Source organism: Tiliqua scincoides, chromosome 6, assembly GCF_035046505.1.
Source record: "Tiliqua scincoides isolate rTilSci1 chromosome 6, rTilSci1.hap2, whole genome shotgun sequence".
Classification (NCBI taxonomy): Eukaryota; Metazoa; Chordata; class Lepidosauria; order Squamata; family Scincidae; genus Tiliqua; species Tiliqua scincoides.
The window spans coordinates 3762501-3779030 of record NC_089826.1 but is presented as its reverse complement, the minus strand read 5'-3'; the positions used below and the strand labels follow the sequence as shown (position 1 = coordinate 3779030).

At 48.1% G+C, this 16530-nt stretch overlaps 1 protein-coding gene across 1 annotated transcript in view; it reads right to left on the bottom strand.

Annotated features, from left to right (window-relative positions):
* Positions 1-14008: 14008 nt before the first annotated feature.
* Positions 14009-16530, bottom strand: part of MRPS26 (mitochondrial ribosomal protein S26) — a 3850-nt gene continuing 1328 nt past the window's right edge. The window contains exons 2-4 of the mRNA XM_066632484.1: positions 16440-16530; positions 14613-14736; positions 14009-14388 (exon numbers count right to left, since the gene is read on the bottom strand). The exon at positions 16440-16530 is cut by the window's right edge and continues 56 nt beyond it. Of these exons, the coding sequence (XP_066488581.1) occupies positions 14257-14388; positions 14613-14736; positions 16440-16530 (347 nt within the window). The 3' untranslated portion in view covers positions 14009-14256. The remainder of the gene's footprint in view (positions 14389-14612; positions 14737-16439) is intronic.

The window sequence follows — 16530 nt, the reverse complement described above, 5'->3', positions numbered from 1 at the left end:
AGAAGGCCAATTCTATGCTTGGGATCATTAGGAAGGGTATTGAGAACAAAATGGCTCATATTATAATGCCGTTGTACAAATCGATGGTAAGGCCACACTTGGAGTATTGTGTCCAGTTCTGGTCGCCACATCTCAAAAAAGACATAGTGGAAATGGAAAAGGTGCAAAAGAGAGCGACTAAGATGATTACAGGGCTGGGGCACCTTCCTTATGAGGAAAGGCTACGGCGTTTGGGCCTCTTCAGCCTAGAAATGATTGAGACATACAAAATTATCCATGGGAAGGATAAAGTGGATAGAGAGATGCTCTTTACACTCTCACGTAACACCAGAACCAGGGGACATCCACTGAAATTGAGTGTTGGGAGAGTTAGAACAGACAAAAGAAAATATTTCTTTACTCAGCGTGTGGTCGGTCTGTGGAACTCTTTGCCGCAGGATGTGGTGATGGCGACTGGCCTGGACGCCTTTAAAAGTGGATTGGACAAGTTTCTGGAGGAAAAATCGATTACGGGGTACAAGCCATGATGTGTATGTGCAACCTCCTGATTTTAGAAATGGGCTATGTCAGATGCAGGGGAGGGCACCAGGATGCAGGTCACTTGTTATCTGATGTGCTCCCTGGGGCATTTGGTGGGCCGCTGTGAGATACAGGAAGCTGGACTAGATGGGCCTATGGCCTGATCCAGTGGGGCTGTTCTTATGTTCTTATGTCCAGATCCATAATTCTCACTACCATGCTGAGGAGCATACAGAAGAAAAATGAAACGGCAACTTAGATATTCCATATTAACTTGGCAGACTGTTAGGTGAATAGATACCTTCCCTGAAGGAACAACTTTAAGAGAGCCCGTCTGCTTCATTGTCACATATTATTGTTGACACTTTTGTTCTGAAGCCCCCTGAATCTTAACTGGAGAAAGGTGGTGAGTGGTGTATGTTTCTTAAAAGAGATCCGTTGATGGAGAACCCAACTTTGTCACTTGGAAGAGGAATGACTGAGGCTCTGCCCGTTCAACAGACTTGCCGGCCTGTGGGATGAAAGAGCTCCCATCAGGATGAAAGCCAAGGCTGGCCAAAATGTCACCAGGATCCCAATCAACACTGCATTACAACATGGAATGGCCTTCCTGCAATTGGAGAGAATCCAGCAAGCGGCACATCACAGCCCAGGGTCAAGTCTTGGCTGTCATGGCACTGGACTTTTGCAAACCATGTATAGTTGTGGGATGCTGGACTTTATGGACTCTGCACCATGCTTAGAGCCCCATCCTATGCACATCTACTCAGATCTACCCCATTATAGTCAAGGGGACTTACTCTTAGATAAGTGTAAGTAGGGTTGCACCCTGAGAAGCTGTCAGTGTTACTCTCTCTAGACCTTAAGGAAGACTTTAGGGGGCTAGACCCCTATAACTTCTTGTCCCTCTAATCATTAGTCTGTCAGTTGCCATTGCAGGATGTTTTTGTACACAGCGATTAGTGTTGTTTTGTGGCTGTTCTGCTGATGATCCTTGTGCATTGCAGACTGTCACACGCAACACAGGAAGAGCTTTGACTCCCTGATAGCCCCCTCTACCAACCACAGGGCTAAGGTTCAGCCGTCTCGCTTTGATGAGGATTAAGCCAAGTCTGTTGGTTTAGCTGGCTTGAAAAATGGAAGCGGCTTCTTCTGACGCCCTTGTGCTAAAGCTGCTTTAGCCCAGTCTGGGCAATGGAATTGTCCATTTCAGTGTCTTGTGAATTACAGTTCACCCAACAATATGAAAGTAATTTGGACTGGCTGGAGTGGGGAGATGGTATGGCTTGAGTTTTGGCAAGAAACTCTGTGTACCATCTGTGGGGATGGGTGTCTGGGGCATAAAGAGGGTGAGTTTGTATAAAATCTCTTTAGTGGGCATATGGGGCAATCATAGAAACATAGAGTTGAAAGGGACATAAGAGGTCATCTGGTCCAACCCCCTGCCTGTAGCATGAAGTCTTCCTAGAGCAGGGGTGTCAAACATAAGGCCCAGGGGCCAGATGCGGCCCGCAGAAGTTTTTTATCCGGCCCTCAGGCTCTCAGCTGCTGAGCAGTGCTAAGGTGTTCCTACTATAAGGACAGCCCACATGAAAAATTGGGCTCTCCCATAACTTGAAATATGATCAAGATTTGTGTATTTTCTCTTCTGTCATTTGCAGCTAATGAGTTCCTAAGTGAAAAAAAAGTGCTTATTTTTGGTTATGACCTGATTAATGACATCATTTCCGGCCCTCAGCAGGCACCATGAATGCTGTTCGGCCCTTGGTATGAAACAAGTTTGACACCCCTGTCCACATCTCCAACAGGTGCTTGAAGATTTCCAGGGAGGGAGAATTCACCCATTGGATGTAGTTCTGCTTTCAGAGGCAGTTGACAACAAACTTGTCCTGATTCCAGGCTGCCAGTCCTAACTCAGAGCTAAAGCCCCCTAGTACCGATTGTGATGCTAAAAGTTGTGTTGAAGTGTGTTGCCTCCGTTGCATGTGATAACAGACTAAAGAGAGTCACCCCGGTTTGACCACATAGTTCTGCTGTTGCAACTGCTGGCAAATTTCAGGAGAACGAATTATAATCCTATCCTTTCTAAAAGCAGAGAAAAACACATTTTTAAAGGGCAATATTCTGCTATGAAATACATTCACAGACCAGTCCTAACTAACTTTCCTGCGCTGATAGAGCTGTGCTAACGGAGAACATGCCATTCTGCATTGAGAAAGGAGGTACAAAGGCCTCCTCAAGGTAAGGGGATGTTTGTTCCCTTACCTTGGGTCTGCATTGTGACTGCAGTGGCACAGGAAAATTGGATAGGATTGGGCTGTCGGTTAGAGAGGATATATCCCAAACCAGTTTGGAACTGGCAAAAAATTGTGCAGTTGTGGAATGTTGAATTCCACAGAACAAGATGGACTACTTAAGACTCAGGAATGGGAGGGAGGTACAAGTCAGCCAGCAATGCAAGTCCTATGAAGACAGTTTTGTTAGGAGAACGACTGATTTAGGCTAAAGTCTTTAAAAAAAAAATGGCACGAAGTGTGCTTAACTTTCTTTGTTCGTACCCACTGGTAAGATTCGATCTCATGTTATATTCCTGGTTTATGTCAAGCTCTTGTCTGAATGTTTACGCTGGGTGGGGACGCCAGAACCCTATGCCACGTGTGACTCGAAACACCCTGTCTTGTATTGCACAAAAATCGCAACAATAAATTGAACAACCCAAAACATTCCAATTATGTTGCCCAATTATGGCTAGCAGTGACTTTGACCCGTTGGATGACAACTTTGCAAGTTGACGTCGGGTCTAAAAATTAGCCCTTCAGATGTTTGTCTGGCTACTGTTTGCTGAGCACTTGTCAAGCGTCTGGCTTATGAGATTGTTACAACGGCACAGGAGGAAATGAGCTGTTGCATCAAATCCAGGACCTGGATTCAATTTGCTTTTTCGGCAGTCACCAAGCCCTGTTTGTTTGGTATACATCTCCCCTTATTCTATCAATAGCACTATTCAATTAAAATCTTACTTGTAAAAGACTTGGCGCTTCAGGAGACAAGATGTGATAACTTTGTTGTGGCCTTGTTGGAACTTTGTTTTTGTAAATTTTCTCTTTCGGAGTAACGGGTGCTTTCTTCACTCTGTCAGTGATTCCCAAACTTATTAGCACCAGTACCCACTTTTTAAAGTGACACCCTATCAGGACCCACCTAGGTTTATCAGACTTTTAAAAAAGGTTTAGAAAGAAATAATGTTTATGTATAAGTAATAACCAAAGACCCTCAAACATTTATCTCCCTGTATTTACACAAGCTTGCAAGCTGCAGGAGCTGAGCTCTTTGCTGGGTAATTACCAGCAACAGTATTTGATTTTTGAATAGCCTCAGGGCATGAGGCAATGAGTTGTCTGATCTTTCCATCACCCTTTGGCGACCCACCCAAAATCAGGTCATGACCCGCCAGTGGGTCCTGACCCACAGTTTGGGAACCACTGCTCTAGATTGAATTGCTATACCGTACCCAAGAAATGCTCCTGTCCCTCTCAGCTGAATCTCTCACTTTGTGTTTTGAAGCTGAGCCCATTTATGTTACCTCACACTCAAAGCACCATGAATCACTAGTGCTTCTAGCATACCTTTCCTCTCAGCATCGCAAAGTACCTTCTAGCTGCTAATTTGATAGCATTGCTTGCATTTATCATGAGCTGCTTGTCCTAAGATCTTTGTGCAACTTGGGGCACAAGCCTAACCAGGTCTACTCAGAAGTAAGTTCTGTTTTGTTCAGTGAGGCTTACTCTCAGGAAAGTGTGGTTAGGATTGCAGCCTTAATGAACACAGATAAACAGCCCTGTATTTTTCCCCCACTATATGGACTGCAGATGTGAAGTTCCAAAAATACCTGTCTGGAGTCCTGTTAAAATTTCCGGTTGGCCACATTTGCTTTCCCAGATTTTCCCAAGTCCCTTCCAAGTTTGAAAGGCAGCTCTTTCTTTACTCTTTGGACTGTCAAGCTACAGCTCCACACAGAGGAACAAACAGCCCAGCCAACTTACCACTGCCCACTTCCTATACCCATAATAGAGGCAGTAGGAGTCCGGTGGCCATTCAAATGGTAGAGTTAACAGTCTTAAGGCTGGTTCACACAACATCAAGGGCTGACGTGCCTGTGGGAATGAAGTTGTTGATGGAACAACATAGAACTCTTGTACGGCCACACATGACCTCAAAGGCAATGCTTGTCAAGGGAGGTACGTGTGAATGGGAGTGAATTCACAGCCAGTCATCAGATTTGAGAAAACAAGTGATGTGCATGCATTTCTGAATTGGTGAGTACCCGTGTGTGTGTGTGTGTGTGTGTGTGTGTGTGTGTGTGTGTGTGTAATATACCCCCCACCAAGTATGCAACAGGTAAAACAGCCCTGAGCTCAAGGGGGAACTCCAGTAGAAGATGCTTGCTCATCCAAAGTGTTTATCACTAATGTTCATTCTTCTGATAGAAATCATCAGGCTTTGGGTCGGAGATGTTGGTTGTACATGCTGACATGATCCCTAGCTTGAACCTCTCTCCCCCCTGCTCCTGCTAAGTGAGTTGCACAGGTTAGGCAGCACTACAGAAAAGGCCCTGTTGTGGGTCACCATCTACGAAATGTCTGTTGGCAATGGCACCCACAACTGGGCCATCCGTGATAAGCTCATAGAACAGGCATGCTCATATGGGGAGAGACAACCTTTCAGATTTTTGAGTCTCAAACTATTGAGGGCTGTGCAGGTTATCACCCGCACTGTGACCCATGTTTAGAAATGTACAGGTCACCAGCACAGGTGTTTCACCAGGAGTGTACAGAAGGGGGCAGGAGGTCTGGTCTAGAGGCTTGAGCCTCCATTTGCCTGAAGATAACATCCACAAGGTTGCCAGTTCGAGGCCACCGGCACAGTGCGACCTTGAAGCAGCTGACAAGCTGAGCCGAGCTATTCCATCTGCTCTGAGCGTGGGAGGATGGAGGCCAGAATGTGTGACCAGATCAAGAAAGAAACATCTGAATGTTGTGGTTTCTTGAAAGATAGAAACCTTCTTTCAAATTGTAAAAATCCCTACGGGGATTTAAAAATTGCCTGCCTATGTAAACTGCCTTGGATAAAGTCTAAGGAGAAATCTGAGGACCAAGAAAGGCGGTATAGGAATACCTGATGATGATGATGATGATTGATAATGATAATGATATTATTATTATTATTCTGTACCAGCTGGGGTTTCCGCCATACCAAGCAACCTTCATAATAGCAACGGTGTTTGAGACGTCTAATATGGGGAGAGTTCTGGAGGGAAATTTCTGGAGGAAAAGTCCATCACAGGTTACAACCCATGCTGGGAATGTGCAACCTCCTTGTTTTAGGCTACCTGAGATTGCCAGATGCAAGGGAGGGCACCAGGATGCAGGTCTGTTGTTGTCTTGTGCTCTCCCTGAGGTATCTGGTAGGCGACTGTGAGATACAGGAAGCTGGAATAGATAGATCTTTGGCTTGATCCAGCAGGGCTCTTATGTTCTTATGGTAAAGGCTCATTGAAACAGAGAATTAACAAAATGACATTGTGGGCAAAGGCCCATTCCATGAGGAAATGTACAGCAGCAGGGGCTTTGTGCTTTCGACTTCCTCCTCCCTTGCCAGCTCCCTCCCAACCTCATGTTGTCAGCCTGGCATCGCACATGAGAGCTTCCTACCAGCATCAAAGGTTCAAGTTCCTATCCTGTCCAAAGGGCAAACATTTCCTTCCAGTTCCTGCTAACTGCCAAGTCATTTTTCTGGCTGACACTCCCATAAGCGGAGAGAATCTGTCACCCACATCTGTCCAGTAGACTTTAATAGCTGCTGGGTTGGCTGCTTTAGCCGATGTCCTTCTAGATGCCAAGCACCAGCCTGGCATTACTGTGTTTTGGCCCTTCTGTTCCATCCCACCAGACCGGATGTCTAGCTGGACCAGCGGCAGAGCCAAAGAGGAGTGCTGTACGTATTGGGCTAGCAGATGGCCCTGAAATTGTTTGAGTTGGTGAAAAACAAAGTGGATTGCAAAGAGCTTCAAGAGGATCTCTCCAAACTGGGTGAATGGGCAACCAAGTGTCAAAGCTTGTTCAGTGTCCCGAAGGGAGAGGTACTGGGGCACAAACTCCCAACTTCATGATGGGCTCTGAGCAGTCGGGGACAAATCAGGAAAGACATCCTGGGGTCCTGGTGAACAACTCAGTGAAAATGTCAGTGTGTGGCAATGGTGAAGAAGGCAAAATCACTAGGAAAATACACACACACACCCCCCCCACCTAGTTGCCTGGTGCCGCTTTTTGCTCACCCAAGCTCACCAGGGAACTCTTTGCTTCCTGGCCTGTATTAAGGAATTCATAATTCTGTAACATGCATGGGCTGGCAGCAGCTTGAGGAAGGGGGTGGCAGAGCAATCTGCTCCCTCTTAGTGTTTTGGCAGCTTCCCTGTCTGGAAGCCACCATAACACTAAGAGGTGACAGCAGTGGTGGGAGGAAGGAGGAGGAAGGGGGCAGTAGGGCAATTGCCTGGCCGCCCTTTCCTCCTCCTTCCTTGCACCCCCCCTTGTCACTCCACCAACACCTCTGAGTGATCCCTGATTGGATCGAAACACTAAGAGAGGGCAGCCCCCATCTTGGCTGGGCCTCATGTGGCACCTCCGAGACTGCAGGTTGCCAACTAACTCATGTGACGGCCCAGCGTGCGCATCACCCCCACTTGCCCTGCCACTGCATCAGGGCAGTTGGAAGGTGCTTGTTCTTCACGAGGAAGACAAAAGCATTTGGAGTGGAGTCAGTTTAGAAAAATGGCAACTTTGAGTGGAGGGGAGGCATGACTGACTAAGAAAGCCTGGAGTGAAGAATGTGAAGAGAGAGGAATTGTGATCTCTGTCATACCAGACTAGAGCTCAGGGTCGTTCAGTGGGGCTGAAGGCCAGTTAGGACCATTTGTCCAAGCTGGCCCTGCTTAGGCATGGTCTTGCTCAATCTCTTTGCACACTGTTTCGATTTTCACAATCACCTGGGCAGTGGCATAGCCAGAGGGGATGCAAAGCACTAAGTTTTGCAGGGAGCCTCTCTGCAGGATGCAAGGGCCCCTCCCCCTCCCTTTGGAGCCAGGCGTATGGCTTTGTCTTGCTCCCCCTGTATGAAACGGCTCTGAAGGGGAGGGGCTCCCTGCCAGACTTAGTGCTTTGCACCCCCTCTAGCTACGCCACTGCACATGGAGGCCATTCAAATGGCCACCTGGAGTTTGGCCCCCGAGTAAGCATCTTGCTAGGCATGCACACACATTAACCCTTTTATATTTGGTCTGTTTTTACAAATAGCAGCAGGGGAGTCATGCAGAATGACCTGAAACTTGAGCACTTTGCCCTGACCACAGTTCCTGGCCCAACTGCATGCTATTCATGGCAAAAGAAAAAAATGTCTATTGGCTATAGAAGCATTTTAACGAAAGCCCCCCTGGTGCCCCTGCCGTGGTGCCAGGACATTTCACAGAGCCTCCTGCCCGCACCCCATGAAGGCAATGTTAAAAGGTCAAAAGCACACAGTTCCCCATTTCTCCAGTGAGCAAATCCAGGCAGCCTATGTTGGGGGGGCTCCCAGGCAGTCTCCCATCCAGTTTAAGCACACCCTGCTCAGCTCCTGCAAGGAGACAGCATGTGCCTTCAGACTGTGACCCATAAGCAGCTCACATACCTTGACAAGTCTATCGATTGTTGCTCCCTGAATTGCTTGACCAACAGAGGTTGGCTGTGGGAAAGATCTTTCAAGACAACGGAGAAGGGAAGTAACATGTCCCTGTCTGGGAACTAGTAGGGGTGTCTCAGTTGGGAAGGAGCACACCCTTTGCCCCGGATGCCAGAAGCTTTAGCTATGCCCCTTGTCAGGGCTATTTGCATGCCTAGCAACTAACATCCCACATCAAGGAACGGAACAAATGTGCTTAGCAAAGCTTGGCAGCCCAAACTCAAGATTGAACAAGGCGTGCAGAGGTGCATGGGGAGCTTGTCTGGGGAGCATTTCACATGTCGCGTCGAACTGCGCAGCTATGTGGCTCAAGCCAGGAGAAGCTGAACCCAGCATCTGGGAGAAGTGTCCCAAACTGCCAACTGCAAATCCTCCCTGGACTGCAATAAGTGCCTCATCCATGGAACCTCCTCGCCGACCGTGCAATCGTCAGCAGGCAGCGCTGGCCAATCGGGCAACCGGCTGCTTACACTGAGGTAAACAAGGAGAAGTATAAATACCACCACAGTTTGCTTGAGCGTCAGGAGGTTCTCAAGGTGGGGAGGAGGACTGGAGCAGCTGAGACAGGGTGAGTAGACCTGGCGGGCTTGTACGGCGATCAGATGTTGCCATGAGACTTCGCTGCTGAATGCTCAATTAGAAAACATTGTGGCAGAGGGGATGTCGGACTGATGTTAACCGCAAGGCTGTTTAATATATATGTTGCTAGATTTCCTAGGACTGTGCTTGGAAGCTTGTTTACACCAGGCTAAATCTGAAGGGGGGAAGGATTGCTTCTGTTTGTGCCGTATAAACCCATGACCCTTTTTGCAAGGAATAATATTTCCTGAGAGTTTTGGCCACATGTTGCAATTTCTGCTAGTGATGGTCTGTAGTTCCTTGATGATTTCTAATGAATTGTTTCTTCCCATTGTTTAGTGCTGCTTAAAGCAATGTAAATTCCAATGCTGAGACTCCTCTCCATGTAAAGCAGGGGTCTCCAAACCCCGGCCCAGGGGCCAGATGTGGCCCACAGCATGCCTCTATCTGGCCTGCAGCCGGCATCTGATCCCCTGAGAGTCTCTGGCCCAGTTCACCAAACACGACTGGAGTTATGCTTGTGGGATGGAAGTGCATTTAAGTGTGCGCTTTGGGCTGTGTTTGTATTTGGAGAAATCCTGGACATTGAGCCTATTCATTCATTTATTCAATCATCTAAGTTCCATCGCGAATGTATTTATTTAAATTTTATATTTAATTTTTGTTTTTCCGGCCCTCAACACTGTGCCAGATATTTGATGCGGCCCTTTGGCCAAAAAGTTTAGAGACCCCTGGTGTAAAGGAATGAGGGTGCTCTGTAACATTTGAAGAGGGAGGTGGGAGTGGCGTTTTCATCGCACGCACACTCCTCAGGCAGCTGATGTGAACAGCCTGACTGTGCAGTCTTAGCACACGAGCACTTGTGCTCTAGTGAACAGCGCATGCCAGATTTCTCCCCATTTTAGCTTTACGACAACCCTGTGAGGAAGGTTAGGGGGATGGGTTGGCCCAGGGCCATTCAATGACCTTGATGCTGAATGGGAATCTCGTTCTCAGTCTAGCTAAGAGATTGGCAGCTGCCCATCATCCCACAGCAGAGTAAAAGTAACGTGAGTTGCATGGAGCCAACTCTGGCACAGACTGTCTGAAAGGACCTGAGCCTCCCAAGCTGTTACTGGACACTGGGCACCACTAGTACTGAAATAAATCTGTCTTTTAAGCTGCCACAATATCTATCTACCTATCTATCTACCCACCCACCCACCCATTAATCAATCAAATCTATGGCATCAAACTCCCAGCGCCACCCCTCTAGAAGTGACTCCCTTTGCTGAGTGTTCAAACATTTCTCCTTCTAGAATCCACTAAGACATCAAGGCTCCAGACCACACCATGGTATCCCAGAGGCCTGTCCTGCTTTTCCTCTGTGTCGCTCTCGCCATTGGCCTGCAGCTATCCAAAGCCCAGCACTGGTCGCATGGCTGGTATCCTGGAGGGAAGAGGGACGTCAGCTTGCCCCAGAGCCCAGAGGTGTGCCGACGCTCTTTTTACCCTTGTATCGTCAGCTTGCCCCAGAGCCCAAAGGGGCATCCATGGAGTCACATGGACTCATTTTGGTCTTTTCCCTCTGAATACAGGCCTCTGAAGACATCAAATTATGTGATGGGGAAGACTGTGTCTATCTGACAATCCCGAGAGAGAAAATTGTGAAGACTCTCTTGGTGAGCAACCGAGTTACATTTACAGGTTCAGGGTCTTGCTCTCTCTTAGGTGGTGAGCAGTAGGACCTGGATCCTTCCAAGGACTTGCCCATTGGCATCTGACTTGGTGACCAGCAGCAGGAGCCCACCCAGTAGTGCTCCTAGAGGGGTGTGGGTGATGCAGGCTGCACTGGCTGACGCGCGTAGGGGGGTAACACAGCTACTGGCCAAAATAATTAAAATTGTGGTTTTTAGGAATTATAGCATCATGCTTTATATACATATTTAAAAAAACCAAAAAACCAGCAGGGGGGTGGGAGATGATGCATAGCCACGCCCACCACCTGGGGCGTTGCCACGCCAATGCATGGTATGCGGGCGTGACACACTGGCCTCCCGTACAAGGTGACACAAATCCCAGTGATGCCACTGAAGTGATCTCAAAATGATTGGGAGGCGAGTATAAAACAGCATGTTTAGAACTGGAGCAGGTTCTTCTACATTCTTTTGTCCTTGTCTTAACAGGCTGACCTCCTTGCCAGGCAACTTCAGAAAAAAAAATGAAGCCCCTGTGCATGCATTTGAGCATGTCTTGCTCCTGAACAGAGGTCCTTCTCCTCTTCCACATGAATGTGTTCCATTTGTAGAATTGATGTGCCCGGTTCTGTATGAAACGCCGATGGCCCCTGTCGTGGTCTTAGCTCACTTTCCCAGCACGTCAAGATACCACAAGATGCATGTGTGACTTGACTGCTGCTGCCCAGTCACAAAAAACAGTCACGTGGAGTTCTCTCTATGCACTTGTACATCTCCTGTGCGTTGAATAAAAAATTGTATTTTGTTACATACACAAATGTACAGTAGATGCATTGATGCTCCCTAAATGGGTGTTCCAAGACCCTTTTTGCATTAACCTGCGATCTTTCAATCGTTTTCAGGTTTCCAAAAATCAGACTCATCCCAATCTTGCAACCTTAAATGGGTGCCCATTTCTGTCTTGGACCCTTTCCTAGGATATGTTTGTGCAGATTTTCTTCCCAGCACTCCTGTTCAGCCCTTTGTTTCTATTTGTGGCTCTGCAGCAAGAGTACCTGGCCCTCCCTATCCCTAGTAAACTGCTGTTCCTCTGCTGCCTGACATGGATATTTTGGGGACACCATTCAAACATGTTGCTAGTGTTTTGGTTAGAGCCCTTTCCTGGATGGATCTTGAGTTAAAACTGAGAAGGACAGGCCTGCGTGGCTCACGGTCTGCAGAGAGGGAGATCCATTTCAACAGCTGAAACTTCACCATAGACAATTCTAACCGTAAGAACACACCCCGTTTTCTTTTCTAATCCATATATGAAAAGCTGTTGCAGAGTGCGTGCTGCAACAGAGGGGCCTCACCTCTGGGAGACAGCACATGCTTCCCACACAGAGGGTCCCGCCCACTTCTTGCTTCCACACCAGGGCTGTATGTGCTGCGGAGGAAACAAACTCAGTACAAGGTGACTTCCTAGCATTTGGCATGTGTCAGTACAGTTCCCTAAGCCCAGGCTCAAAGAATTCTTGCAGCTTGGAAGAGCAGCTCCTTATCTCTCTCCCCCCCCCCCCCCCCACAATCAGAGGTGCACAGTGTCACAGCCCCAAGACAACTTGGGCATAGAGAAGTTCACCCTCCCCCCCATTCCCATAGACACCAAGCAGAGATACAGTGGTTTCTTGGCATTGCAGAGGTTTTCTGCCAAGGTGCACCGAGATCAAACTCATTGCAAAAGTCCTGCCTGTGCCATAACCATTGCAATGCCATTAACAATCAAGCCAAACTCCAGGGCATGAAGAAAAATACCTTTGGAAACAACCTGCACCTGCTCAATGCTTGCAGCAGAAAAGCAAACTGCTGGTGCTGTTCAGGAATGCGCTGATTCTTGGGATCTCACCAGAGCACTCAGGTGAGATGTTGCAGCCTACCCACCTGCAATGACACCATTCACCAGCTGGTGGCAGCAAAGTGTTTAGCCTGCTTTGAGGCCGGGTTGGCCTCCTGACCGCGCCACCTGGATAAAAACAGCAGCCAGCTCACCAAAGCACCTGAGATTCCTCCAGTGTCGTGAATCTTCTGCTGCAAAGAATAAACAAATTAATCTGAACTTCCCAGAATCTCAACAGCTGTTAGTTGCACCAATGAGCTTCAGGCACTAGAGGTCACATTTGGAATACAAACGCAATTTCTGTTGGGCCAAGGATGGAACTCGACATTTCGATCAACAGAGGGATGGTGTCGAGTGCTCTCTCTCAGCCTGCCACCCCCACAACATCTCCTTAAACTTATTTCACATCCTGACTCCACCGTTCCTGAAAATGCACATTGTAATGACACCCAGACATGGCATAAGCGGAACTAGAAGCTACGGAAGGGGCAACACTGTTGCCTGCTACGGATATTCCCAGGGCACCTTTTGGGTCCCCTGACTCACTGGGGCAGAGGTTGTAGCTCAGCCACAGAGCACGGACTTTGCATGAAGAAAGATCCTCTTTCACTGACCCCTTGGAGAGCTGCTGCCAGTCTGTGGTGGCAACACTGAGCTCAATGGGGTTCTTTAACATGTGGGTGGACATCTTGCATGGTGGTGACAGCGAACAAGACTGTCTCCCAGCAAACCCCATCCTGGTCATGCCTTGTCCCCTCTCTTTTTTAAAACTCCACCACTCCCAACCCCCAGACTGGTTCCTGCCCCCAAAGCCCACACTGCTGCCCAACGTACTTACGTGCTTCTGTGCCCCCTTCCATGCCTGTCTGTGAACTGGTGCTGTCCTGGCACTGGCACCCCTTCTTCCAAAGGTGCTGTAAACATGCTTTATGGCACGTTTATAACACCCAGTGCTGGCACTATGGTCTATTAGGATTGGGCCCTTCAAGAAATACGGTCAGAAATATGGCCTTCTCAGTGGTTGCACCTGTTCTTTGGAATTCCCTCCCCTTTGAGCTGAGAATAACTTCTTCCTTATTAGCCTTCCAGCAAGGCCGGAAGGCATTTTTATTCCAAAAAGCCTTTCAAACCCTGCAGGGTTTTTAGGTATGCTGGTTGCAGAGCAGTGTGTGCTGATTTTTACTAATTTCCGCACTGTTTTTATGACGGATGGGTTTCTGCTGCTGTTTGGCTTTCAGTGACGTTTTATAGTATTTTATAGTTTATGCATTTTACTGCATATGTATATTTAATTCTGTTGCAAGCTGCCATGGGTGCCCTTTGGGGAGAAAGGTAGGGTAACAAAACCAAATAAATAAGCTCTGCTTTTAAAAAATACTAATTCAAAAAATTCTACAGTACTAGACCATAAAAGTGAATTCTATAATCTCCTAAATGACGCCACCATGAGCAATATGGCAGTGGCCGAGAGAACCCAGTTGTACATGGTGCACAGCTGGGGAAAAAAATATTCAAACGTACTGCAGACCTGCAGCCTTTGAAAGCAGAAGAAACAGAGCCCTGCTTAAGAAACAGCCAGAAATGCTAACAAAACACACTCCTTTATTGCAGAAAAACAGAAGCAACTCATCTTCATCAGGAACTGCAAAATGTCAGGACGTGTCAGACCCAAGATTCATGCCACTCACTCAGCATAAAGGCAGCCTTACGGGTGCTACTGAGCAAAGCCCATTCTTGGTCACTCCAGGTGAATCTGTCGGCTGGACAGAGCAAACAGTCAACCCTCCAGAGGGGCTGGTTTTCAAAAGCCAAGTCTGTCCATCCAGGTTTTTACGGCAAGGCACTCTGCCTGGCCACCCGCCCCTCCTTGTCAATGGCAAAATTGTAGTTGCGTGGATGGTTGAGGCACTCCTCAATCCTCTCGTCCAGGTTTTCAGGGGTGATGAAGCTCTTGGCTTCCTCCTGCACCAACAGAGGAGACAATGAATCATCCCAAAGCACATGACACGAATGACTTTCCAACAAGGCCCGTTTCACAGATTTCAAACCGTTACCTCTGTGGCTCTCCTCCAAATCTGCATTTATTTTTTTAAAGATTTTTCTTTTTGGTTGACCCCAAGTGGCAGAGTGGCTAGTAATAGTGCCCGAATAAGAGGACTCTTTCCGTGGCCCACAGCCTTCTTTACCTGTAACTGGAGCACCTCTCTCTCCTTCTCCTTGACAAATTCCTCCAGAAGGGTCGCCTGATACTCAGCCCCTCGCAGTCGGCGCTCCTTTTCTGCTGCGGCTTCCTTTTGAAGGCGCTCCTGCCTGGGGTTGGAGGGACAGAGGAGTCACTATCCTCGGTGTGGCAAAACAGGTCAGATACACATTGCCTTTTTCTGTGGACTGTACTGTCATGCCCAGAAAGGGAACATTGCCTGCAACCTCCCTCTCTGCCTGAAAGATGCATCCATTACAGCTCATGTACACACACACACAAACTCACTCAGGGCAAATTATCTCACCCCAGCTCCCAGTAGGTAAGTTTCCAATGTGCCAGGCCCAGAGGGATAGCACAATGGCACGTGCCAGGCTTGTACTGGAGGGGTTGGATGCGACTCAAACCCCAACCTAGCCAGTAATTTATAAAGTTGCCCTTAGCCAAACCACTACATTTCTGCCTCCCCTTCTTGTCTGCAGCTTGGGAAAGAGACTGACCTGCCTTAAAAGACTGTTGGGCGAACTAAGAGATTTTGCATGTAGTACACGGCAAAGCCTCCCAAGAACAACTGAAACTCTTGGTATGATGATCCCTCTTCCCACCTCTGACAATGTCTGCCTTTCATAGACTCACAAGAGCCTTCCCACTCTTAAGAGCTATCCTAAATCCAGGTCACGGGGCCAGCATCAGTGGCCATCCTTTTGACACATCCCTCTTCCAATGTTTGCCCCCAACCACCAGGATTCAGAGGCATACTGCCTCTGAACCTGGAAGGTCCACTCAGCCATCACGGCTAGTAGCTATTTTCCACCTACCCACCTCCACAGATTTGCCTCGCTCCCTTTTCAAGCCACCCCCCACATTACGGCAGCCAAGTCCACAATTCAGTGATGCGCTGCATGGACAAAGCCTGTCTATTGTCTGTCCTGCATCTGCAGCTAATCAGTTTATTCGGAATTTTATCAGTTTATTCTGATTTTCAGCGTTATGATAAAAGAAAAATTTCTTCCTATCCACTTGTTCCGCACCCAGCATAGTTTCACAAACCTCTACTTGTGCTAAACCCCTAGTACTTTTTGTTTTCCCAAATTAAGAGAGCCTCAAAATCTTTGGTCCTTCCTTGTAGGGAAGGCGCTCCAACCTCCTGAACACTTTTGGCTGCCCTTTTTGGCATCTGTTCCAGTTTCAGGATGCTTTCTGAGGATGGGGAAACTGGAACGACAAAGAGTATTCCAAATGTGATCACGTAAAGCCTTGATGACTCTGGATGCCCTGTAGAGAAACCGTCTCCTTTTCCAAGTCTATTTCCCAGAGGGCCCCCCCAAAACTTTTGGCAATGCAGCTGACGGACAAAAAACAACTCTTCCCAATCCCTGGACTGGAAATGGGACAGGATGGAAGGCAAAGGGCGGAGGAGAGGACAGTGCCAGCCTAGAGTGTAAAAGATTTCGCGCCACCCTTCTTCTTCCCCTCTGTCCCCCTCTTCCAGTTCCAATCCAGGCAGACTGGCCAGGCTCCCCCGTTGCCTTGACAGGCATCCTCTTGACCCTCAGCTGCCTAAGCTGTACACTGAACCCTCGTTATCCATGGGGGATCTGTTCCAGGACCCCCTGCAGATATTGAATTCAGCGGATAATGAAGTCTGCGCAGAGGGACCTGCCTGCAAACCAAGAGTGCCTTTCAGAAGCCCCTTAGAAGACCTCCTGGATGCAATTGCAATGATGGCCTCGAAAGAGATTTCTCCACATGTCACAGAGCAGCATAATGCTTTAAGAATACCCAGACCTCCTCCTTTCTGAACAGCCCACACCTCTTTTCCTGAAGGCGCCTGTTCTCCGCATCATTCCAGGCCATCAGCTGCCGATGCTCCTGGGTCGCGGCGTCCTTCCTCTGCTGCCCCA